The 25637-nt window shown below is 43.4% G+C and overlaps 1 protein-coding gene across 2 annotated transcripts; it reads right to left on the bottom strand.

Annotated features, from left to right (window-relative positions):
• Positions 1–9182: 9182 nt before the first annotated feature.
• Positions 9183–25118, bottom strand: LOC145416553 (putative acyl-CoA dehydrogenase 6). Of its 2 annotated transcripts, none has more exons than XM_080285519.1 (9): positions 24953–25118; positions 24358–24478; positions 23137–23266; positions 21244–21518; positions 20165–20301; positions 18895–19090; positions 18346–18473; positions 15325–15510; positions 9183–9281 (listed from the first exon to the last, which is right to left on the bottom strand). In XM_080285519.1, the coding sequence occupies exons 1-8, from the start codon at positions 25109–25111 to the stop codon at positions 15328–15330; spliced, it is 1329 nt and encodes a 442-aa protein (XP_080141645.1). In that variant the 5' UTR covers positions 25112–25118; the 3' UTR covers positions 9183–9281; positions 15325–15327. The 2 variants fall into 2 exon arrangements, with proteins under 2 accessions (XP_080141645.1, XP_080141646.1); XM_080285520.1 differs by lacking the exon at positions 9183–9281 and adding an exon at positions 10611–13968.
• Positions 25119–25637: the final 519 nt, after the last annotated feature.

Below are 25637 nucleotides of genomic sequence, written 5' to 3'. Positions count from 1 at the left end.
CCGTGAGAGAAAGCAGGTGTGTGTCGGCAGCTGAGCATATATAAACAGCCACACCCACCACACCTACCACACCAACAACTACCACAGCCACCACAACCACCACAGCAGCCATAATGCGTTCGATTGTGGTGTTCTTGGCTTTGCTGGGCCTTGTTTGGTAAGACAGTATAGCGGCTTGACTCTCTCTCTCTCTCTCTCTCTCTCTCTCTCTCTCTCTCTCTCTCTCTCTCTCTCTCTCTCTCTCTCATACTCACAGACTCTGTCTGTCTGTCTGTCTGTCTGTCTGTCTGTCTGTCTCTCTCTCTCTCAGACTCACAGACTCACTCACTCTGTCTGTCTGTCTGTCTCTGTCTGTCTGTCTGTCTGTCTGTCTGTCTGTCTCTCTCTCTCTCTCTCTCTCTCTCTCTATTTTATTCCAGTTAAGGGAAGACTAATATGTTTAGCTGAGAGAGAGAGAGAGAGAGAGAGAGAGAGAGAGAGAGAGAGAGGAACCAAAGGTGTAGGTGTAAGGGGGACGTGTGTATGATGTCAGGACAGAGATGAACATAGGAAAGATGAAGATTAGGAGGGGAATGCAGAGGGTGGTATTCTCATCGCGTAAAGTAGCTCCCTAACACCTTTTCCTAAGCGATTTATATTATTCCACCTTACTGTCCTCTTCTGTGTTTCATAAATCTTTCCAGTGTGGGCATACTTTGCATAAATAACGTATAAAAGTATATTAACCAGCCATTTCCATAAATCGCATAGGAAGAGGTGTTAGGGAGCTTTCTTAACCGACGAGAATACAAACGTAAGATATAAGGAGTATTAAAAAAAAAAAAGAATTGGAAGTTCTAGAATAAGGCCACCCCTTAGAATTACATGAATTTCCTGGGGTGAACAATAAGCTAGAAATAAATATAGGAACCAGGAAACCATTTACAGCGCTGGGTAGTAACCATATAATAATCCCATATGTGTCCTCTGGGTGTCAGCAGGTGGGTTGGCGGAAGGTTAGTGCCCCTCCCCGTAAAGCAACTCAAAGTCAAACGGCCACCCCTTACGGAATTATGGCGTCTGGTTATAGACAGGTAGACGGATGGTTGACAAGGAAAGGATCAGTCTCATATTTGGGACAATATTCAGTTCAGTCCTGCATAATCTTTGAACACACTTGGGGTTTCATTCTCTCGCGATTTATCTTGGAAAAATCATATGATATCTCTTGTAAAATCTGCCTCCATGGAATTAGGTGTTAACTTTCATGTATGGGGAGGCTCCCCACATGCAGCTCTTCTCAACAAGGTGGAGCCAATGTCTTTCCGTCTCATCAACGCTCCTCCTCTTACCAGCTCCCTTCAACCTCTGTCTTTTCGCCGCTTTGATGCATCTTTATCTCTTTTCTGTCGCTGCGTCAATGGTTACTGCTCCCTGAACTGTTTGCTTGCATCCCTTCACCACTGTGACTGACGCGCAGCACCCGTCTAGCAACAAACTCTTATCCCTTTTCTGTCCAACTCTCCAATGCAGGAGTTAAACGTTACTCCCAGTCCATTTTGTGTGCAACAGGTCAACTGTGGAACTTTCCCTCTGTCAGTATTTCCTACTGCCTGTGATCTCCAGTCTCAAACGCAGTGTGTCCAGGCATATCGAAATGAACGGCTCTTGAAATTGGCTCTCTGTTATCTCGTTTCTGTTTGGAGGGAACAATTTTACGGGCTCCTGGCCTTTGGTTCCATCTTTCCTGAATAAAATAAAAAAAGTGTAGCGCCATGGGAGTTTATTCAGCTGTGAGCGAGTCACAGGAACCTGACAGTGTTAATCCAAGTCTTCCTCTTCACACAAGGGGCCAGGAGGGCGATCACTGTCACTGTGAGGCGTGGGCTACGGTGCATGAGCAAGCCTTGGTACCTGTGTGGGAGCTCGAGCCCATTGACATCGAGGACTGTAATGACCTGACCTTGTGCGAGGTGCTGTGCAATGGCGAGGTGAGTTGTGTCTTATCATTAACAGTAACAACAGTTTCATCATCCTCTTCATCATCATCATCATCATCATCGTCATAAACATTTGTATCGTCTTTGCATCTCCGTTATCGTTATCACCATTTTCATCTTTTCCATCGCCACTGCCCTTTCCATCATCGCCATCATCATCTTTTTCATCGTAACTCATCATCATCATCATCATCATCATCATCTTTCATCGTCGTTGTGTTCTTCTTGATGATCCTAATTCAAAGCACACTATTATTATTATTATTATTATTATTATTATTATTATTATTACTCCTTTGTTTTACTCAGTGGGGCTCTACGACTGGTGAGGGAGACCTGGAGACGGACGTAGACGGCGCACCACTGGGCCAACATTTCTGCGATCATCTGGCCGCCGCTGGTTTTGAGGTGTATGGACCTGAAGATGTGAGTACGCCATCTATCATCGCACCTACCTGTCTATCTATCTGTCTGATTCTTATAAGAGTCCTCAGATTATACTCTAAGTACTTGATGCTCTAACCCCCCCCCACACACACACAAAATCACAAACAACACACACACACACACACACACACACACACACACACACACACACACACACACACACACACACACACACACACACACACGGAACAAGCACAAACATATTCTACATGTCAGTATCCCTCCATCCCTCTTAAGGTGTACTAAGCATATCATCACGTACACAGGGTCAAGTGTTCCTGTACAGCAACCTGTGCCACGGTCCCTGGGTGTACACTGGCGAGGGCACAAAAGAGCCCCTTTGTTGTGAAGGTGGAGTATTCTTGCCTTGTGGTATTCCCACCACACCAGCACCAGCACCGTAGATACACACTGGACGTCGTAACAAGGAGGAAAAGTGGATTACGAAACTGTACCGGCTTTGGACATGGATTTACCTAATATCTTTCTAAACATCACTGGAGGACGTAGCGAGGAGGAAAATGGATTGCGAGACGACACTGGCATTGGAACTGGATTTTAACTGCAATATTTTAGACGGTGCCTATCATTTCTTGTCACACCAGACGCTCCGTAAACACTAGAGGTCGTAGCAAGCAGGAAAAATTGATTACTGCACGACACTGGCTTTGGAACTGAGTTTTACCTAGAATATAACCTCTTCATTATTAAACCAATCATTTCTTGTCCTGCCATTTCAAACGCACTGTAAACAAACACTAGAGGTCGTTGTCAGCAGGAAATTACGAAACATTTGCGTGTGGAATTGAGTTTTACCTGGAATATCTTTAGACACCGATAGAGATAGCCTAACGCTTGTGAGGGCCCCTGGGTAGGAGTCAATGAGACCCTCCAGCATAACTTTTGGTTTTCATATCCCAATATTAAAGCAGCAATTTGCCTTCCTCCAAAACAGACTAGACTCTAAAATATTTGTACTTGACTTCGTGAGTGGAAGGATAAAAATTCGTATTCAAATATTTAAATATTTATTGTTGTAAAGGTGTACAGATTACATACTACAGGTGGTGGGTCTTGCCACACACCCCTTCAGCAGTATAGAGTAATATAAACTTAGTATATAATATATACTATAAAATGTTAAGGACTATTGTTGCTGCTGCCACTACATGTAACATTTTGTATAATATAGCCTACAAGATCTGGCATAAGGTGGAATAAAATGCTAGAGTTGTCTCGATCGTCAGGGGGTTAATGTTAGCAATATCAACATTTAGGCCGTTTGAGTGCTATGTTGCCTCTGCTATTAATAAAAAAAAGTTTGAATATAAGTGCCATGTTTTCTCAGCTAAAATCTTGAGACAAAGCTTTTGACTGCTAGGATTTCTGTCAGCTGATTAGAATCTTCTTGTGTTAGCCTGAATAAAGTACCCAGATGCACCACCAGCGTCGTTTTCATTCATTTTCGTTGTTTTCTGAGCAACTTAGTTCTTGTTACAAACGTTAACAGTAGGCCTACTTGCTTCTCGCTGCATCTCATAGTTGATAATTTAGTGCTTTTACTGCAAGATAAATTTAGTACAGAAACTAAGGGTTTTAACAATTATCAACGTTATAGCATTTTCTTAACTACATAGTGAACCTCATTATATATATAAAAAAAAAGGATTGGCAGCATTCCAACCATTTCGGGGTTGGGGGGTTGGGGGAGGGAGCCTGCTGGAAGAGAGGATGCTGGAGGATGGGGATGTTGCATCGGTCGCCGCTACTTCTGTTGACGCTGCAAGTAATGAAACTGAGGTAGTTTTAATGGTTCATACTAAATTAAGGTATATAATTGTTTATTGAGGGAGTAATGTGAGAACCCTGAAGTGAAAATTAGGAGCTATTGGTAAACAAGCCAGCGAGAGCGGACACCACCATTGGCTATTTCGGTTTTGCAGACCATTGATGATCCTCGTGAGGTAGCACGTACCCCTTGGAAGTTTTTTTTATGAATCTTACAGGGTTTTTAATGTCTTGTTACCGAGGGAGTGATGTGGGCAAAAGCCCGACAGTTATGGTGTAATGAGGTATTAAACAGGCCAGTCAGGAAGTAAGGTTTGTTGATCATGGCAGCTGCTCTGAAGCGGCATTGTAATTAAGGTTGATTCCTACCAAATTATGGTTGTTATTAAGTGTGTTCTACGACTATAAGCCATATAGTTGTGCAGGCAGTAGCAGCGTTGTACTCATTTTACTCGAGCTTGGTCCAGAATTTCGTCCTTTTTCAGCTTATTTCCTTTTTTTTTACGCGTCCAACTCTGGGCAAAGGCTTCAGGGCCTATCCCAAGGCCCAGTGTTCCTTCTGCATGCCTCCACACGTCACCACTTCGGCGCTAACACCCACCGTCCACATTGAATACATGTTAGGGTTGTCATAAAGGACTGGTGTAGCCTACTGGTATTAGCTTAATGAGGGAAAACAATACTGCCGCGCCACATTCTGTCCATTGTAGCACTGTGACAAGCATCATATTCTACCGTTAATCTGTTCGTACAATTTGGCACTTGCGATGAAAAGATGATAAATTTAGGCCAAGTTTAAAAGTGGCAACAGACCAGCCAGGGCTCCTTCCTTGCAGCTTTTAGCTTCAGTACCGCAGCATGTATAATCTTGCTACCTCCAGACGATTTTATCCAGCTTAGCACGGCCCGTATATTCCAGATCTATCTTGCTGCCAGGAACTTGGTCAGGATGAAAGTTAAGGGGGTTTAGAGGGCACGCGTGGGGGCACTGACGGGGCACGCGTGGGGGCACTGACGGGGCACGCGTGGGGGCACTGACGGGGCACGCGTGAGGGCACTGACGGGGCACGCGTGGGGGCACTGACGGGGCGCGGGTGGGGGCACTGACGGGGCACGAGTGGGGGCACTGACGGGGCACGCGTGAGGGCACTGACGGGGCACGCGTGGGGGCACTGACTGGTCACGCTTGGAGGCACTCACGGGGCACGCGTGGGGACACTCACGGGGCACGCTTGGAGGCACTGACGAGGCACACCTGGGGGCACTGACGGGGCACGCGTGGGGGCACTTAACGAGGGAATCAAAGCTACGTGAGAGACCAGGTGGTGCTTTCAGTGTAGGTCGTGTTGGAAAGGAATACTTCTGAGGCAGGAGAGGGAGAGGGAGCTCAATTGTGTGCCATATTTGACGCATAGATCACTTAATAGGGAGACCAGAGACCACTTATGGGGAGGGGGACCAGAGACCATGTATGGGGAGGGGGACCAGAGACCACTTATGGGGAGGGGGACTAGAGAGCCCTTCCAGATGGCAAACCAGTGATGCATTTAGTAAATAGGGTTGATGATGGCTGTTGAATGTAACCAGTTCGAAAATTGTTGAATAAAATCGCCTGGAAATAGGATTAATAAAGTACGATATACAGTGAGGTTTTAAAATAATTACGAAGGCGTCCAAAATTCAGACATCTCAGTAATTAAAAAAACATTATCTTGTAGACTTTCGGTGATGTGGGTAACGATGGAGGTGGGCGTGGCGGGTTGGGGTGCGGGGGTGTAGACGGAGCCAGTTCGCGTGCTTAGGATTCCATCTGTTTCGGGTCTGCGTGTGTTAGCTTTGCCACCCGTCAGGTTCCTGAAATTAAGGTTATTAACGTAAAGAACTGTATGCGCAAGATTAAAACGTCGCTGCAGTGTCAAAAGTTACTAATCATCCCCACCAGATATGAAAATTATGTGCAGTTAATTCATGTATCAAAATTATATGGCCAGTAAAATAATGGTACTCACTATAGTATATACAACCAGCCTTGCCCTTTCTTGCCGGTGTTCCTATGGTATGGAAAACCTGCCGGCCACAGGTCCATATGGAAAAATCGACGGCGTCAAAATTCCAGCATATCCCAGTTAAAAATAATTATATACAGTTAAATAAGCAGTCCATACGTTTTAGATGAGAAGGGTCACTGAAAACGTATAGGGGAGGGCGGTGATGATTCGGCCACTTTTTCGAAAAAAAATCATAATAAATAAAGTTTAAGAAATTCTTAAAATCTGCTTATTCCAAGAGGAAGCCACATCTTTTGGCTCTTTTGTGTGCTATTGTCAGTCCTTAAACTTACGTCATTTCTTGGCAGTAATCCAAACTCTTAAGGTCTCCAAAACGGCCGAACCATCCCTCTTGGTGTGGATGATTCGGCCACTGGCGTTGGATGGTTCGGCCACCATGTGGGATGATTTGGCCACTTGCCTCTGGGGCTCAATTAAAGAATTAAATACAGTAGGAAAATTAAGAATCAAATTTTCATCTGTGCTGACATGATTTATTGGATTTATTTTTACCTAAACAATCTCCTTTTAATGAAACAAGGAACAAACAATCTCCTTATAATGAAATTAAATGGCTCTACTCTTGCCTATCTCAGATAAAATAAAACTATAATTTTGTGAAAGAAAATATCCGAGTCAAATGAAAGCTACTTCTCTTACATGCTGCTTACTCTTAACGCATTTTAAATTCAGTGAAACAAAAATCCAAAGTTGTAATACCTTTGCCTTCGCTTAGTGCTTTGTGAAACTAGGTTCAGGTAATACTCCAATTATAGCGTTTCTTGAAACAGAAGCTTCATCAATTTCTGAGGGAAAGTAGAGAGAGAGAGAGAGAGAGAGAGAGAGAGAGAGAGAGAGAGAGAGAGAGAGAGAGAGAGAATATGTAATTTTATAGAAAAAAGATAAGGGGATGAGTCTGTTATGATGTGGCAGGGGTAAACCAGCTCTGCTGTAGGGCCCTGCTGCAGATGTCACTGATTGCATTGCGCAGTTGACCCTTGTGCGGTGGAGTGCGGTGATGATCGGTCCGTTCTCCCCTTTGGGGCTAAGATGCGAATGAATGTGTTTGAATGGATGAGTAAATGGGGAGTGTGTCGTCCTGTCTCGGCTACCTCCCTTTCCTTGGGGGAAGCAGCCTAGGTATATAGATAGATAGATAGATAGAAAAAAAATCGTTAAATAAAGAAAATAAATCATTAGATAATTATGAGAGATGGTTCGGCCACCTGGCAACCCTGCCGAACCATCCCTCACTTCAAGTGGCCGAATCATCCCCCATGTATAAAGATGTACACATGGCGCCCCGAAACCCAGAATTCATAAGCTGTTCGAGTGTTATCTACTCTCACGTCACCTATAGACAATAAATGATATTTGCACTATGTATGGATAACAACCCTGAAGTATTAATGGAGCTACTGCTTACGTTGGATCACCGAAAAAGTACATAGAGGTCATGAAAAATCATAAAATCTAACCTGATGTTTCTGTTTCCCAGCCAACCAAAACAAAAACACATGTGCCATTTGTCGGCAAGATCACGCAACTTCATGTGAAATCTCAATGATCTAGGTCCCCTACATTATTCAGGAAGGCCAGTGGCCGAACCATCCTCCTGGCCGAACTATCACTGCGCTCCCCTAGCTAAGAGCCACAAAGTTCGTGCCTACATTCAAGGATCTTACATATGAGGAACGACCAAGAAAGCTGGACTTACCCACTCTTGCCTACAAAAGAACACATAGGAGTATAATTGAAACATTTAAAATTATGAGTGGAATTTATGACAGTGAAGTGTGTAAGGACATTTTTAAGAGCAGAGAAGAATCAACTACAAGGGGGGTGCATGGTAGGAAGATATACAAGCAACAAGCACGTTTAAATTTGAGGAAGTATGCATTTTGTGATAGAGTGGTTGATACATAGAACAGCCTCAGTGAGAGGGTAGTGTGTGCAAGATCAGTATTAGAATTTGAGGAAAAACTGGACCTTGCCTGGAAGAACAAAGAGCAGAAATGTAATTATAAGGCTAAAATTCACGACCACCCTGACCACCACCATTTTAGACCCAGTTAAATAGTGAAGAACTCCATGGTGTCACAGGCCTAGAGAAGAGGCTTTCTACCAGAAGTCATCTGTGAGCATCTGTGAGTTATGTAAAAAGTACCCACAAAATACGGAAGAAAAAAGAATACAGGTAGATGAGAGAGTGCCACACTTACCTCCTCTCCAGGCTGACACGGACAGAAAAATAACCAGAAAAATGGCATATTAAATCACCTCATCATCTCGGTCGCGCAAATCCCTCCGCGGTTGCCACATCGGACACCATCGGGTTTTTCTTGTTGCATACTTCGTCATTTTCAGCATTATTTGAGGGTTGTCTAACTTTCAAATTAGCTATATTAAATGCAGCAACTATTAAGGCCGTCGAATGATATTTAGATACGTAAATATGGGCAATTTTGCTTTTTGTCAGTTTTATGGGATCTAGAAAGGTGCTTGAGTCGTCTAGGTATAATTTTCTGATGTATATAGCGTATTATTTCTATTTCTGATACTCGTTATCCATCCATCCCGTTTTTCTTTTTTTTTGGGGGGGGAAGGTCTCTGGTGGTGAATGGGTTAATGAAGGCTGTATCTAACCCCTCCAAGTCCTCAAGTTCTCTCCAAGGCTGAATCATCATCATTATCACCATCATCATCATCGTTTCTCGCCAGTAAAGCATATAATAAAGGTTTATCAAAAGAATATGTGTAGAATAGATTTTATTAACAACCACTTTTTTCTACATTTTATAATTTTGTATTCATTACATTATAAAAGTTATGGAAAAGTTGTAGGATTCTCTCTCTCTCCATTCCCTCATCTCATCCTTCGTCTTCCCTCCTCTCCTCTTCCGCCTCACTCACTCTTCTAGTCAGTCTCTCATTCTCCATCCTCTTCACATGACCAAATGGCAAAGGACAGGGCGTTGTAGAAGCGGTCTTTTCTTGCCACTGAGCTACATGACATAAGCTACAAAAAGGATGAGTTTGGGCCACATTAGAGTAAAATAGTACGGTACTGTCAGTTTGATTTTCACCTTACAGATATCCCTAACCTCTTTCAGTTGTAATAACAAAGACTTCCTTGAATTTGTAACCATGATTGAATATTCAGATCATGAGATTAGCCTAGTTCTGTCAGATGAAAATAAACTGACAAGTTCAATAATTGTTGGACTAAACAGTGTACTGATATTACTGTCTGCACATGCTCCTGTCCCTTTAAATCTGAATGATGCCATTTTTAGTTTATTCTTGCTACATGCAGATGTTTTCAACTTAGGAAAGCCCTTGTATTGAAAGAGTTTATTAACGCCTAAAAGAAGGGTGTCCGCATATGCAGTCACGCCCCCCTCCACCCCCACACCCACCCCATTCCCCTACCACCACACCCACACACCCTCCCCCACTCCGACCCGCCCTGCCGCCCCACCACCACCCTGAACCCCCCACCCTCAAACCCCCACAGCCTCCCCAGGTCCCTCCACAGCCCCCCCAACCCTCCCCACTGCCCCCTACCAGCCCTAACTCCCACCCTCCTACTACCTCCACCCACCCCACCTCAACCCCCCACTATCCCCCCAACCACCCCCACTGCCCCACAATTCTCGCCCCCCCCACCCCCACCCCCCACAAGCTACCTCCGCCACACCCAACCCCCCACCCCCTACCTCCCCTTATCCACCACCCCACCATCCCCACACCCCAAACCCCACCCCCATAACCACCCCACCTCTTCAACCCCCACTGCCACCCTCACTTCCTACCCAATCCCCCACCCCTCTACCCACCACCCAACCGCCCCTCCCCATCCCCACCCCCACCCATGACCCCTACCCCCCCACCCACACCCCACCTCCCCTAACCACCCATCCCAACCCCCCACACCACCCCACAACCCCACCATCAACAAAACCCCCACCACATCGTACCCCCCGATTATGTCCGTCCTGAGCTTATGTCAAAACGTTCCGATGCCAGTCTTGTAGGGGTCAAGGCTGCATTTAATACCTCCAAATCCAAAAGTCTTAGCTGAAGAAAATCCGAGATTGCAAGAAAAAGACTGAAAAAGAAATCCTCTTGTTCAGTGGGTTAAGATGTTGAGCCATTAGCTGAAGTTTGCCGACATCTCTCTCTCAGCTGTGGCAGTGGTGTTACATGAATTATTTTTAAGTGCTAGCATAATGAAGCACACAACGAAAGAGTATGCAAAGGAAGGATGCTCTCTCTCATGTGGTGTGGAATTAAAGTCACGGTTTTACAATGAAGACTGGCAATGAAACACACAGGTAAATGCAAGAGTAATTATTCAGTAAAATTACAAGATCCTGTATATATAGTAATCACTTCTAAAATACTGTACTGTTAACTCTAAATATGATAAAGGGGACTAATATTTGTACATCTTAAGATTCAACAGTTTATACAAAGATACCGGTATATCCCAAAAGTGATGGTGCACAGGGCTGGTGGCAGTACTGTCAAAGAAGAGGGTGAGCAGCCATGTGTAATTTGCCACAAGGGCATGGTAAGCAATTCAGTCTTGTGCAGTGTTTGTGACAAGTGGGTGAATAAGAGATGTAGTGGTATTAGAGGCAGACTGCGAGATAATGCTGATTTCATGTGTGTGGTGTGTAAGGGGGAGCATGTGGAGATTGCCATGTGTGCAAGGACTGATCTTGTTGGCGAGTGTTTTGAGTGTGAGGAAGTCTTGTTATTTCGGAGACATATTATGTGCTGGAGGTGGGGCTAGAGTAAGGAGTGGTTGGGAGCAGTTCAGGAAGCTGTTGCCTCTCCTGACATTGAGAGGGCTCTCCCTCCGTGCTAAGGGATTTTTGTATGCGGCATGTATTAGGAGTGTAATGCTGTATGGTAGTGGGACCTGGGCAGTAAAGGAAGAGGATATTTGCAAGCTCAAATGTACATAAATGAATGATTAGGCGGATGGGCAGTGCGTCCTTGAGTGCAAGGCCTGGGAGGGGCTAGGTTTACGATGGAAGAGTTGAGAGGTGGGGTGGGACTAGACTGCATTGGTGTTGTGATGAGGAGAGGTAGATTGAGATGGTTAGGCATTTGGAAAGAACAGGGGATGATAATTGGGTGCAGAAGGGGAGAAGTGTTAACATTAGGGGTGGAGTTGTGAGAGGTAGACCAAAAAAGACCCAGGATGAGGTCATTGAGTTTGACCTCAGGGATAAGGCACTGAATAAGGAAGCTGCCAGAGATTGCGCAGTATGGAGAGCCACCATTAGGTTACCAAGGCCAATGCATGCAAGCATGTTGGAATCTTTAAAACTGAAATGAAATGAAACAATATTCTTCATATTTCTACATATGCCAGTAATTCTCCAACCCATCAAGACCATGGGTGTTGTAAAAAAAAAAAAAAATTCATGGCAAGAATTATAGATAACTTGCATGATTTTTTAGAATCTTCAGGAGGTCATCCTAGAGTTAACTTTCGTTCATTTCGTTTATAAAGGCTCTGTCACGCTTGCATGTGTTGCCTTTGGTCACCAAATGGCACTTTCCACACTGTTCAATCCCTAGCAGCCTCTCTGTTCAGTCCCTTAACCTTGAGGTCATGTATACTCTGTGACCTCGTCCCAGGCCTATTTTGGTTTGCCTCTTGCAGCCTAACCATCAGTGTACACACCAATCAGCCTTTACAGCCATGGCTCCTATTCTCAACTGTTGCAGAGTTCTAATTTCTGATGATTTCATGGGTTAATCAAGGGAGACCATTTTCACTCATAAAATCATCAGTACAATAACAGCTGGGAATCTGATACATGTTGATATAGCAGTTTTATTTAAAATTAACCCTAGGAAAACCTAAACTTTATAATGACATTAAATGGGACATTCTATACTCTATGTGGTAAAAAAAAAAAATCTGTTCACCCTATATGGTAAACTGTTACTGACTATGCTCTCTACAGATCTTCATCATAATCATCCAAACCTCCTTTCCCATCCATGGGCAAGGAGAGGAGTAGCAACGTCCAGACAGCTCAAGTTTGCCCAGTCCTTTTGGCCATGCCTTCAATCACTCATCAGGAAAGCCCCCGGAATCCTGGCTCTACTGTATCTGACACACCAAAAACTTTCACCACATTCTGTAGCTTCACATAAACGACAGAGTCAATCCGGATGCTGTCACATTAAAAAGGGGTGCCAAATCCCTGGTCATGCACTTCTTCTCACAACATCCACCCAGCCAGCTCGATCTCATCAGTCCCCTAGCCTCACCGACTTCCATACCTCTCTTCCACACACACTCATCTACCATATCCCTCCACCTTCTCCTTGGCCTACCTTGCCTCCTTCCTCCTTCAGATACTTTGCCAATTCTTACAATATCCTGTTTCTTTTATGGATCCTAGATACCTCTTTTTGTTAAAGTGAAACTGGGTGAGAAAAGTGATTATTTTATTCTTGCTGTATTCAGATGATTATAGTTAGCCTGGAGGAAATGGTTCTAATAGAAGTTACATATAGCCTTCACTAACCCACTGATTACTATAGTTCTTTCACCTTAACTTGGCCCAGATTTGTATCCATTTGTTGCATATTCCGTGTACTGTAGTTCACTTGCAAAATATGATAAACTTGTGGCTTTACATCCTTACATTACATCCTGAATTTGTTACAACATAGCATTCAAGATGGTAACAGCAATTTTTGACCAAGTAAAAGGAGTATAGAGGTCTTATTGTGACATAAATCATCTGGTGGTAGCAAGAATATAATAGAAAAACACATCACTGGACTGAAAGGCTTAACCTCTGAGCATATTGGTCTCGACATCTTTCCCACACCTTTCTCTGCCCTTACATCTAGTCTGCTTCACCTACACTTATAGCACCAGTATAGTGTTGGAAAGTCACTCACCAATAGGAAATACCACATTCATACACAAACCACACACTGCCACAACAAAATCACTGCAAAACATCACACACCACAACCACACACTACCAAAACATCCACTGCATCACCTCACATTACCATACCACACACCACCACAAGGTTAACATCTGGATAAGCTTGGGGCCACAATGACAATAACACTATAAACTGCCACACACCTTACAGTACCCTACCAAATTACCACTCCACATTTTAACACCATAATCTACTGCAGCGACTTTCCTTAAACAGTTCTTCGTACTGTACATGAACTAACAGACTAGAAATCTTATACCAGAATGTTTTACAACACCACTGATAAACAATATATAGCTCATGCTGATGTAAACCTTATACAGTAATAGATATGGCAGGAATGTTTTTCAACACCATTTTTTTTCCCCCCCCCAGCTGACAATTTTAAAGATCTCTAGTAGCGAAGAAGTTTATTTAGACTACATGTACCCTAACCTTTCAAGTGTAAAAAGTTTATCCTGAGCTGCATAAATAATTGGGAGATAGTATGAATAATATTGAAAAACATCCCTGAGTGTATGGCTTAACTATTACTATATGGCACTTGGGGTACAAGTGGTGTAGGAGAGGGATGCCTTTGCACATTGGCACTAATATTCACTGTCCCCTCAACTACTTTGTTATCTCCCAAAAGGAGGATGGTGGACTGTAGGACTGCAGAAAGAGGGCTTCATCCTGTAGCTACACCACCACGTTTACTGCAGATGAACCTGGGGCCACAACAAGGTACAAGTAAGTATGTAACCTCTGACGAAATATATGGTTAGAGGTGTATGTAATTCATACTACTGTCCTTCATTCCAGCTGCCAAACAGTTTTATTGGGTTTCAGTTTGCTAATGACTTATATGCATACTTTGAGCAAATGGCCTCCATCTACACTTGACACATAACAGGCTAACGTGCATTAGTGGAACTTATTACAGTTGTTGTTATCCCCCCTTCCCTTTTTTTGTGACTAAACATCAGCTGGTTCCCAAGGGTCCAGCAGTCCCCCTGTTCACACATCTTCACATGTTACCATTTTTGCTTTAATATCTACTATCTGTACGGAATACATGTATGGCTGTCTCATTCAGGTTATGTTATTAGGAGAGATGATATACTGTTTGCAGACAAACTGGAATATTAAATTAATATGGGACTGCTATGTATTGTTGTTTTATCATACAGCTTCAGAATACAACAGCAGAGTGCATACAACACTGCCTGTGTATAAAGCAGTGGGAAGTAGGATGGGATGGGGTTCATGAACGGATGGAGAGAAGTGAGGTGAAGTAATGTTCAGAGGGCTCAGGAATAAGGTGGATAGGGTGAGGAAGGGACACAGAAGGAGTAGGAGTGGTGGGAAGAGGGAAGGACAAAGGCAGAGTAGGAAGATGGGTGAGGTCATGAGTGTAGGGGGCAGCATGAGAAATTTGACTATTGACAGTATATTTAGCCACAGAATTGCCAGATGATACAGCCCAGTGTTCTGTACAATGGCAGCAAGGATGGAGGACAGCAATTGGGTACAGAGGGTGAGAAGTGTGAATATTGAAGGTATGGTGGGGCTGCAAGGGGCAGACCAAAGAAGACCTGAGACAAGATCAGAATGTGTGATCTCCAGGGTAAAGGACCGAATAGGGAGGTTGTCAGAGACTAAGCAGCATCAAGAACCACCATTAGGTGACCAAGGCTGACCCATGCATTCATGTTGGTCTTTATAAATGATACGTTACAAATAACACTAGTCTTAAATGAAAGGGTCAAGTACAGCCTTTAAATTCATTTAATATATATGAAACTGAATAACGTTACCTGGAAGTAGCAAGAATAAATTAATCAACCCCTTCAGCCCTATGCCAAAATCTAATGATTATATTCAACTAAAGGAAGACTTGTTGTAGTAATGGGTTCAGCAAAGGGTATGTCTAACCTCTCATTTGAAAATTCTCCCCAAAGGTGAATAATACTGTAGGAGATAGCAGGAATAAAATATAACCTAAATCATTACACTCAAGACGCTGACGACATACCAGAATGCAAGGCTTAGTTAAAGACTGCCCGTGCCCCCAAATCCCACACCTTTTAAACAGATGCTGTGCGTTGTTGACTGACGGCTGGCTCTGGTTTGTTTGCTGTCTCACGGGGCTTCTTGACTGCCTTGGGGAGAGTGTTGCTGTACTTGCAGATGATTGCCATCATCACCTCATCAGCTCCAGCACCAATGGACATCAACCGCAAGTCTCGATACAGACGGCTCACATAATTCTGGGGATAAAGACAGGTTAGGTCGAATATGCTAAACACTTGCTAAGCGAGAAACTACACAAAATATTTGGCTAACATAGTTATAAAAGATATACTATACAATACTGTATGGTAGGGATTAAAAAAATAATAATAATAAAATAAAAAGTAAAGCAGATTTCCATGCTTGCATTGGTCTGCCCCCCCACTCCCCCTTTACAATGGCTGCTGCTAAGCTGGTCCAAGGGGTATAGGAGAGGCAGGTGGCACTGGGGAGGGATCTAGGGGGACAGGAGACTGGTCTTGTAGTGTTTTTAGGACACAGGCATAGAATGGCTTGTGGGATGGTAGCCAAGAAGGGGAAGGGGGGTTGATGCCTGAGCCACATATGAGGGATGAGACAGGACGGGTGCTGGGATGGTGATGGAGTCTCTGGAGAGAAGGGTATAGCTGGAGACCCTGCAGTGGGTGTGGAGGGGGAGGAAGCCAGATAAAGCATGAGAGGGATATCATAGGGGAGGTATGGTAATCTCCAAGGGCCAGGTGAAGGGCAGTGTTCTGTATGATATCAAGCTTCTGAAGGGTTGACTGGGCTGCAGACCCATTCACTGATGCATCATATACAATCTTGCTGAAAATGAAGGCATGGTAGAAGCGAAGTAGGGTTTCTTAGCACATATTCCAAGATGTCTCATTTCCAGTTGGTGTGACATCCAAGGAGGAATAGAGGAATACTCCAAGGATTTCCATGCCAGGGTTGAAGCTAGAGAATCCAAAGCTGCCAGGGATGACTAAACCAAAATGGTGTGTCCCAAGTGGAGTGCTACATCACACTTCATGGCTATCTGAGACAAGAATGAAGTGCCTTGTTTTGTAATAAGTGTGATGTCAACATCCAGCATGTGTGATGCATGAGGAAGGGAGACTGAGGATATTTTCAAGACATCCTTCCGGCTGGGGTCAAGGATAAGGCATTGGTTGCCAGGAAGGATTAAGCAATGGGAAGTGGTGTCTACAACGTGTCCTGGGAATAGTGTCTCAATACATCCTGATAAGGCCAGTAAATTCATCATATTCATCCTAATCCTATTTCCCACCATGAAACAGGGTGGGGAGGATCCAAGAACAGGTAAGAATTAAATGAACTAAAATGGAAGAACTACCAAGAGTGGAAAACAAAAATATCCACAACTACCACAAGCTCAGTTTAAGGTTGGTTAGGTTAGGCTACCATATCATCCTGCACATCTAAGATTCTGTATGGTATTATGTAAAGGTGAATAAAATTTACAAACAAAACTTCAATGCACTCTAAATCCACTCCTCCCTTTTTTGAAAGCTATCCCCAAGTAGATACATATACGGTATCATCATCATCTACAGTATACAGTACCTATCTATCTAAATATATGAGTGTGAGGAAGAGGGGTTTGGAAGTCAGTGAGACTAGGGAACTGACAAGAGATCGAGCTGGCTGGATGAATGTTGTGAGGGGAAGTGCATGATCAGGGATCTGACACCCGTTTTTAACGTGGCAGCGTCTGGATTGACTCTATCGGATATGTTTATGTGAAGCTACAAAACATGGTGAATGTTTATGGCGTATCCGATACGAGCCAGGATTCCGGGAGCTTGAATGATGAGTGAATGGAAGCGTGGCCCGTTGGATTGGGCAAATTTGGGCTGTCTGGACATTGCTACTCCTCACCATGCCCTAGGGTGGGAAAGGAGGTCCAGATGATGATGATGATAGAAAAGAATCAATGAAAATGTCACACTTCCAAGAATGCACAGGAGAGTTCATAAAGATGGTTATGGCAATATTCAGGGAAAAGAACATGTGGAAAACATGAATGCCAGAAGTGAAGGTATCTAGCAGGTGAGGAAGGGTAATATTTGTTACTGGTAATGGGTATTCCAAGCACCTACTCCTTAGTGGTTTAATTCAGCATATGGCACAGTAATGACCATAATTCTTTTACCTTAATTTGGCCTGGATTTTTGTACTTTAGTAAATTATTCCACACAACTCCATGGCAGAATAGGATAATAGTATCTCACAGCACTTCTGTCACTAGCATCCTACTTTAGTGTTAATCTACTGTTACAAGTCTACGTTCACGATGGAGATGAGAATTTTAGGCCAGGTTAAAGTAAAATTAGTATGATTGTTTCTTATGCCAACTGTGTTGATACTGAAGATCTCTGAATGACAAAGAATATCATTTTGGCGAGAGGCAAAAAGACATCGTTAAGGAAGAGGTGCTGGGAGGTCCCTTTACCCACCCAGACTATGGGGTGAAGAGTATCAACCCACCTTAACTCAGGTCTCCCTCTATATATCTGGTCATTGCCAGATGCCTTGGGTGGCCAACCCTTATGGGATTAAGATGCCTGTCATAGACTAAGAGACCAAGGAAGACCTGAGATATGGTGGAGTGATACTATTACGAGAGACATGAAAAAGATCTGGATATGGAGTCTGGAAAGGAGAGTGAAAGCAGAGGATTTGCAGCAGAGCCTTACAAAGAAGTGGGATAAGGCAGTGGAAGGAAACTTTGTTTAATGCTTGAATTACATTTACCTCATATAAAGTTAGAAAGTCCTTAATATGCCATTAAAATAAAAAAATCTAGGTAAAATGCCTTCAATTAACTGAAGAAAACTGCAGTCCATTGGGTTCATGTTTAGATGAACCTAGGGCTACAACTACTTCTACTACCATAAATATTCCTACACTCTCTCAAACCCCAACTGGAAGATGGTAGAAGCAAATGAGCACTAAGCCTGCAGTCCACTGGGTTCACATTTCATGAGAACCTGGTGCTAAAACTACTGCTACCATACTGCACTTACATCCTGAGTGAATCCCATGCCTCCCCAGTACTGCAGGCATGCGTCTGGAATCCGCCGTGCCAGCCGCCCTGCCTTCAGCTTCATCATGGACACCAGCTTCGTCACATCATTGCCAGCAACATACAAACCTGCAAGTGGTACTAACATGTATACTCCTGCTTCTGTATGAGTTGGGTCTGGCAACACAAATATGAAACTGAACAAATCACATATACATTGATATGAGCAGCACTTGAAGTACTGTATGCTGACCATCTCCTCCTCTCCTGCCACTTGTATGCTAGAGAGAGAGAGAGAGAGAGAGAGAGAGAGAGAGAGAGAGAGAGGGAGAGAGATTATTTGACTAGTAACAAAGGGAAGTCATTCTTACCTAGTAACTGGGGTTCATTACATTCGCAATGCAACTTAGTACTGTATTCCAACTGCAGGAATGGCCCAGTTCTGTTAGGTGAAAACAAACCAGCTAAAGTTCTACACAGTGAGTGGATGGCTGAATGGCTGTACAGTACAGACAAGTGATAAAGAGCACAAAACAATGCTCTGGCCTACCAGTGGCCATATAACACAGCGCTCTGAGACACTCAATCTCAGTCTGCAGTTCCGCCAAGGTATAGTGGACGGTTTGGTTGTTGAGCACTGGCTGGCCAAACACCTTGCGCTGGCTGGCGTATTCCACTGTGGAACTGATGCATTTGTCCAGCGGCGCCAGGCACAGCACTGACCCAATCAGACGCTCTTCCTGGAACTGTCAGGGAAGAGTTGATTGTAATTTTTATACTGTCCACTTTAACTTACGCTCTACTAAAATTGCTTCTCTCTCGCTTGATGATAACTGTGAAGATTAACACACGAATATAATGCTATACAGAAAACTGCCAATTACCCAGCATAATTCAGCCAAGCCCTAAACCAAATAAGGCAATACGCTGGATATTGCACAGTACCCCCATCGGCTCAACATTCGGTGTCGAGCCAGATATTGCATTAATATCAGTCTTGACCCTCTATCCTAATAACTTTCCCATGAGTAAAAGATGAAAATTAGGCATAAAATACAATACAGTAATACAGCGCTGACTGGCTACTGTTTACAAGTCGGCTGATACACCTCAACACCAGATTTTGCATAGAACCGCCGGTTGCCTCTCGTTTCGACGCAAAATATTTTTAGTTTCTACTCTTAACTTAGTGGTAGGTGGTGGCGACCATCATCCACTCACTTGATGTAATGCTGCCTACTTCTTCCTTAGCCTTTATCATTCTTTTTCTGTGCCTGCCCTCCTCTCTTCCTATTTCTCCCATCTTTCCTGTCACTACTTAAGGCTTTTCTTTCCATTACAGGTGGCTTTACATTGAGTGACAAGCCAAATGGTTTCCTGTAAGCCAAGAAACCATTTACAATGCTGGGTGGTAACCATATAACCAAACCATACGTGCTCCCTACGTGTCAGGTGGGTTGGTGGAGGGTTAGTGCCCCTCCCTGTAAAACAAATAACTCAGAGTCAAATGGCCATCCTGTACGGGATTATGGCGTCTGGCAATAGATAGATACTCTTAACTTCATTTCATTTTGCTTACAAAGGCTCCAACAAGCTTACATGCATTGGCCTTGGTCATTTAATGGTGGCTCTCCATGCTGCTTGACCTCTAGCAGCCTCTCTCTTCAGTCCCTTAACTTCAAGGTCACATTCTGTTACCTCGTCCCAAGTTGTCTTATTTAGTTACTCAGATATGGGAAATCAGCCGGAAAGGGACAAATATCTCTACCAAGCTAAAATGAATGAACTATAGTGATCCCTACCCAACAACAATGCCTCACCTGCAACATCTGGTAAGTGAATCCCAGGCCCTCCTCACCAATGATGTTCTTGGCCGGCACCCTCACATCCTCAAAGAAGATCTGGGCTGTTTCTGAGGAGTGCATTCCGATCTTTTCAATTTTCGTGTGATGGATACCTGCAGAAATAATAAATACACTGCCAAATGATTTTATTCAATTGAGTGGGCCATAGTAGCATAAGTGTTAACAAGGGTACAATCAAGTTCAAGTCAGGTAAGTGTAATAGCTGGGCTGGGGAGGGGGTCAATATTTGGCTGCCTTTTTCCCCTCAATGGAAGGCTCTGCCACACAAGCCCATTCAGTGTTGCTACAAAAAAGAAGTGTGTGTCAGTCACACTGAGGTGCATATCACACTTTGTCGTTCTCTAAATGTTAGCTACTATTTTTGTCAAAGTAGAAAAAAATCAATCAAACCCCATTCAATTTAAAGACAAGGATGGATCTGTGCTATGCTGACTAATCAGAAAAAGAAGGAAATAAACCGATACTTCATACCAAAAAGAACAAAGAATTTCCTTCAATTCAATCCAGCCTTTGATAAGTTTTTATAATTAAATTAACCTAACATGCCCTATCTTAACCACATCAAACCTAACATAATCTTACCAAACCTGATCAAACCATCCATCCATCCATCATTTAATAATATGCTGCCCCATGAGGCGCTTAGGAGCCTGGGACTAGGCAAGTTGTTCCTGACATTTATGATGACAGTGACCAGCCTCGCTCATCCCTGAATGGCATTATGTGAGCAACAAACCCAAACTACCTCTTGGATATAAACCTACAACAGCTCAATCCGATTGGAGCGCCTTAATTACTGTACTCACTAAACCACCAGGTGTCATAACTTGGTTATATGGTTACCACCCAGCACAGTAAATGGTTTCTTGGTGTACAGGAAACCATTTACCTTGTCACTCAGTGTAGAGTCACCCATACGCAGAAGGAAGAGGAAAGAATGAAGGAAAGAAAGAAGAGGGAGTGTAAAGTCACCCGTAGGCAAAAGGAGGAGGAGAGAATGAAGGAAAGAAAGACAAACGAGGAAGGAACCAAACCTGGGGTGTTCATGGGTAGGCAAATGAGTGACTTGTTGAGATGCTGCTGTCCATCGGAAGTATTAGCAAGAAGACACATCCAATCTGCCTGGATTCCATTGGTGATCCACATCTTCTGTCCATTTATGATCAGGTCGTCTCCGCTTCGTTTAGCTGTTGTGCGGATTCCTGCCACATCTGATCCCGCACCAGGCTCACTGACACCCAGACACACAACAACATCTCCGGCGATGGTGGGGCGCAGGAATGTCTCCTTCAGGTAGTCACTCCCGAACCTGTAGTGAAAATAAAATATAATGCGCAAAAATAAATAAATACTGTAAATGAAAAATAATAATAAACATCATCGTCATCATCATCCAGACCTCCTTTCCCACACAAGGTGAGGTGAGGCAGGGTTCGAAGAGCCAGAAAAAACATGACAGTGAGACACTCACTAAAGTTTGCCCAATTCAATAAGCCACACTCCCATTCACACACCATTCAATACTACTGCTAACAACAATAGTTAGCTTATTCAGTCTGAGTCATCTTCTTGATGCAAAACCTGGTGGTAGCAAGAACAGAATAAAAAGTCAGTTACAGACATAATATACATACACATACACACTGACCAGATTTTGTAATGCTGCCCAGTTCTACAACCTATGTTTCCCCACACACCCACCCTCTATCACATTCTAGTATTAGCCTATTGTTTGAATTCAGCATTCACAATGAAAAGTTGGCAATTTTAGGACAAATTTAAATAAAAAGAGCATGGGACATTCTTGCAATTGAGAGAGAAGGTTATTTGTCTTGTAAATACATTAATGCTGTCACTACATGATAGATAAAGCCAGTGTACACAACTTTGCAATATATCATTTGCACCTGGATTCCTCCCCAATGCAAGCTACATACTGGCATGCATACTGTAAAGATGGATGTGCTGGATAGGGATGCCTTCATATGGTGGCACTAGTATATATGGATGCCTCAACTGCCTGGTCATGAGAATATCCCTCAACTACTTCTCTGTCCCTTGAAAGGATGGTGCACTGCAAAGAAGGGCAACATAAGCCTGAAGTCCAATGGATTCAAGCTTCATACGAACTTGGAGTTACAAGTACTGTACCTGTACTGCACTACTGTTACAAGGATGCCTGCTGGTCTACTGTTAGTGCCATATGTACCTGTATTAGTTTGATCCCCAATAGGTGACTGGAGGTTTTTCAACTGAGTAAAGTTACCAAGGAGAATAGACTGATACAGTACCTACATTAACCCACACTATACTCATATGACTGGGATGTGTTCTTTGAAAACTGACAGTATAATGCAGTCATTATAATGTGAGTTCAGTGGGGACACATTTTTTGGCCACAGTCAACTGCCAAAATAAGTTTCCACCTCATCTAAATTGGTAATTACTGCACTTTCTATTTAACCTCTGCACCCTGTGTCTTCAATATGGGACGGAACTGGGCGTTTTCAAAATTTAGTAAAGAAGGGAACCCCTGGGTAGGGACCTATGAGCTTCACAACTATGAGCCAACAGGCGAAGGGTGGTGTGCCTAACACCCTTCCAGCAAAATCCCTCACACAGCAACTCTGGGAACTAAGGGTTAAAATCCAACACCACACTACTGTTCCATCACTGACACTAACACACCCAATAGTGACAGCATTCAAAGGCCATCTTGGAATGTGCAAATGACTAAGCTTCCATGCCGACGATTGCATAGGCAAAAACAGCATTCGTACATCAACCAGGGAAGCTTCATGGTGATCATACTGATTGTTTATCAAATAATGGTCCTAAATTCTTAATTATCATATAACGGAATGATCAGATGCTGAGTGCCTGTATAACAAGGGTTTGCTTTCAACTCAAACACATGTGGTACTAACTTTGCAAGGGCTGGTGTTGCCATGTCAGTCTGCACAGTGATAGCCATGGGCACAGCACCACAGTTGACACTGCCCAGCGCCTCAGCAAATGCCACAGTGTAGCTGTAGTCCAGACCTGACCCACCATACTCTGCAAGAGACGTGCATCATCAGTAGGAGGGGCTTGAACATTACCGGTACTCTTTTCATTTTAACATGGCCCAGATTTTCATCCCTCTGTAGTTCATTCCATGTACCTCAATGACACCTCACAGTGGGAAGGACCCTGGTCCAACCCATGTGAAGTGCTGTCTACCCCAAAGGGTGCCGGATCCCTACACGGCGTGCGTACTGTATTGTATCTGTAGTACGGACCCACAGAAACAGTTGCTTACCTGTGGTCATTTGGCCAGACAGACCAAGGTTATGCCACAACAACCTCAATGGCATAATATTACTACAGCTCTACATCCTTTCTAAAGCACTTCATGATTAGCATCACATTTTGGTGGTAATATTTTTGCTACAACTCACCATTCAAACTGGAGAGATAGCAATGTTAGGCCAAGTTAGAATAAAACGAGTATACCACTACTGACTGTTGTTCTTGAAATTCTAGGGAAGGAGTTTGGGGATGTTTGTTATATATCACCAGGCAGCTTCACTGCCCAGTAATAGCAGTGCCACCACATGAAGGTTTCCCTTGTCAATGTGTGTGCAACACTTACGCCAAATAAATACTAACATACTGAAGCCTTTAGGAAAATTTTCTGTCTTAAGATTACATGTACCATATTTTTCTCTCTCTCTCCTTATGATTTGCTGTAGCTATGGCTGCTATTTATTATCTTTCTCTCTCCTTATGATTTGATGTATCTAATCCCTCTCCCTCTCTCTCACCCCAGCCAATGAAACTAAGCACTGATATCCTGAATGAGCATCAAGATACTTCAAAAAGACATATTAGTATTAATGTAACAGAATAATACATCTTACTCCCATCCTAGGTGACACTATATTCAATGGGACTGTGATAGAGAGGGGTCACTTCATGCAGTGACACAGACAGGCCTGTCTGGTTATACAAATATCCCTCAACTCCCTCCCTAACCTCCCAAAGGTGGACGGTGCACTGCAGGAAAGGAAAACTTATGCACGAAACCAACCAGGTTAAAATTTCAGATGAGCCTGGGGCTGCAACTACTGTATTCCACCACTACCACTATTACTACTACTACTCACCAACTGGCTTGCTGATGCCTAGGAATCCAGCATCACCCAGCTTCTTGAACACCTCGTGCATGGGGAATCGATGATCCTTCTCCCACTCATCCACAAAAGGGTTGATCTCAGAATCGATTAGCTGCCGCGAGAGAAAGCCATATTATCATTGTAATTTAATCTGTTTTTGTCTTTGTCATCATTATCATCTGAGGGAGAAAAAAAGGTAAACAGGAATGGAGAAATACACGCATAATCAGCCTAACCTTCAATTATCTATGTACAGCAACTAAACATGATGCTTGTCATGATGACGTGCTGTGGAATGGTTGCAAGAACGTAATATTGTCTTATTCTATCACTGACTTCCCTGAAATATGGTCCAATTGTACGAAAATCTGTGCCAAGATAAAATGAAAGAACTATGGTATATGATTAGATAACTAATCTTTGGTGATCTCTAAATAAACATGGTACTAGTCACGAAGAAGTGTTACGGAAAGGTTGTATTGCCATAGTATTGTCTCGTCTATAAATGAGCGACAAGATATAATTTGCAAAATAATAAAAATCTCCGCCTATAACCTCGGCTACAGGTGTGCATCACATAACTTACCTTCTTTAGTGACCTCTGCAGCTCCTTATGTTCCTCGGAATAAAACTCTCCATTAGCCTGCCAGCATCTAGTCGTAGTTGTAGCTAGAGTTCTCCTCCCCATTAACTGCCATGATGAAAAAAGGACGGATTTGTTAAACCTTGCGAGGGCGGCGGCCATGTTTATGTATCAGCTGACCAGGACAACAATGTAGAGATGACTACCAACAATCTCACTAATAAGTTCCCTCCACTACAAGGTCTCTCTCTCTGTCTCTCTCTCTCTCTTATCAGGGCACCGATAAGCTGTAAGGAGGCATGGAATTATTTATCGGTATACTTGTTAATTATCCTTGTAATTTGTTTTATCTGCTTATCTTGCATTTGCACGGCCTCGATGAGCTGTACGGAGACAACAGAATATTTATAACGATATAAAACTTAATATCCCCTCCTTCTCTCTCTCTCTCTCTCTCAAAAGCTGTATGGAGGTTCGCGAAAATTTAGCGGTATAAGACTCGTTATCTCCCGTACTTCACTCATTCTTCCTCTTATCTTCAGTATCAGAGAGCCAATAAAACTCGGGTGGCATGTGGATTATTTAACGGTATAACATGTAGCATATCTATCTGTTTATCTATCTAATGCCAGGCGCCTCAATCCCGTAAGAGGTGGCCACAAATTACTTCTACATCGCTCTATCCTCT

Source organism: Coenobita brevimanus, chromosome 106, assembly GCF_032717465.1.
Source record: "Coenobita brevimanus isolate Jiangsu-jjx chromosome 106, ASM3271746v2, whole genome shotgun sequence".
Classification (NCBI taxonomy): domain Eukaryota; kingdom Metazoa; phylum Arthropoda; class Malacostraca; order Decapoda; family Coenobitidae; genus Coenobita; species Coenobita brevimanus.
The sequence above is the reverse complement of the archived record's forward strand: the minus strand, read 5'-3'. Positions and strand labels throughout refer to the sequence as shown.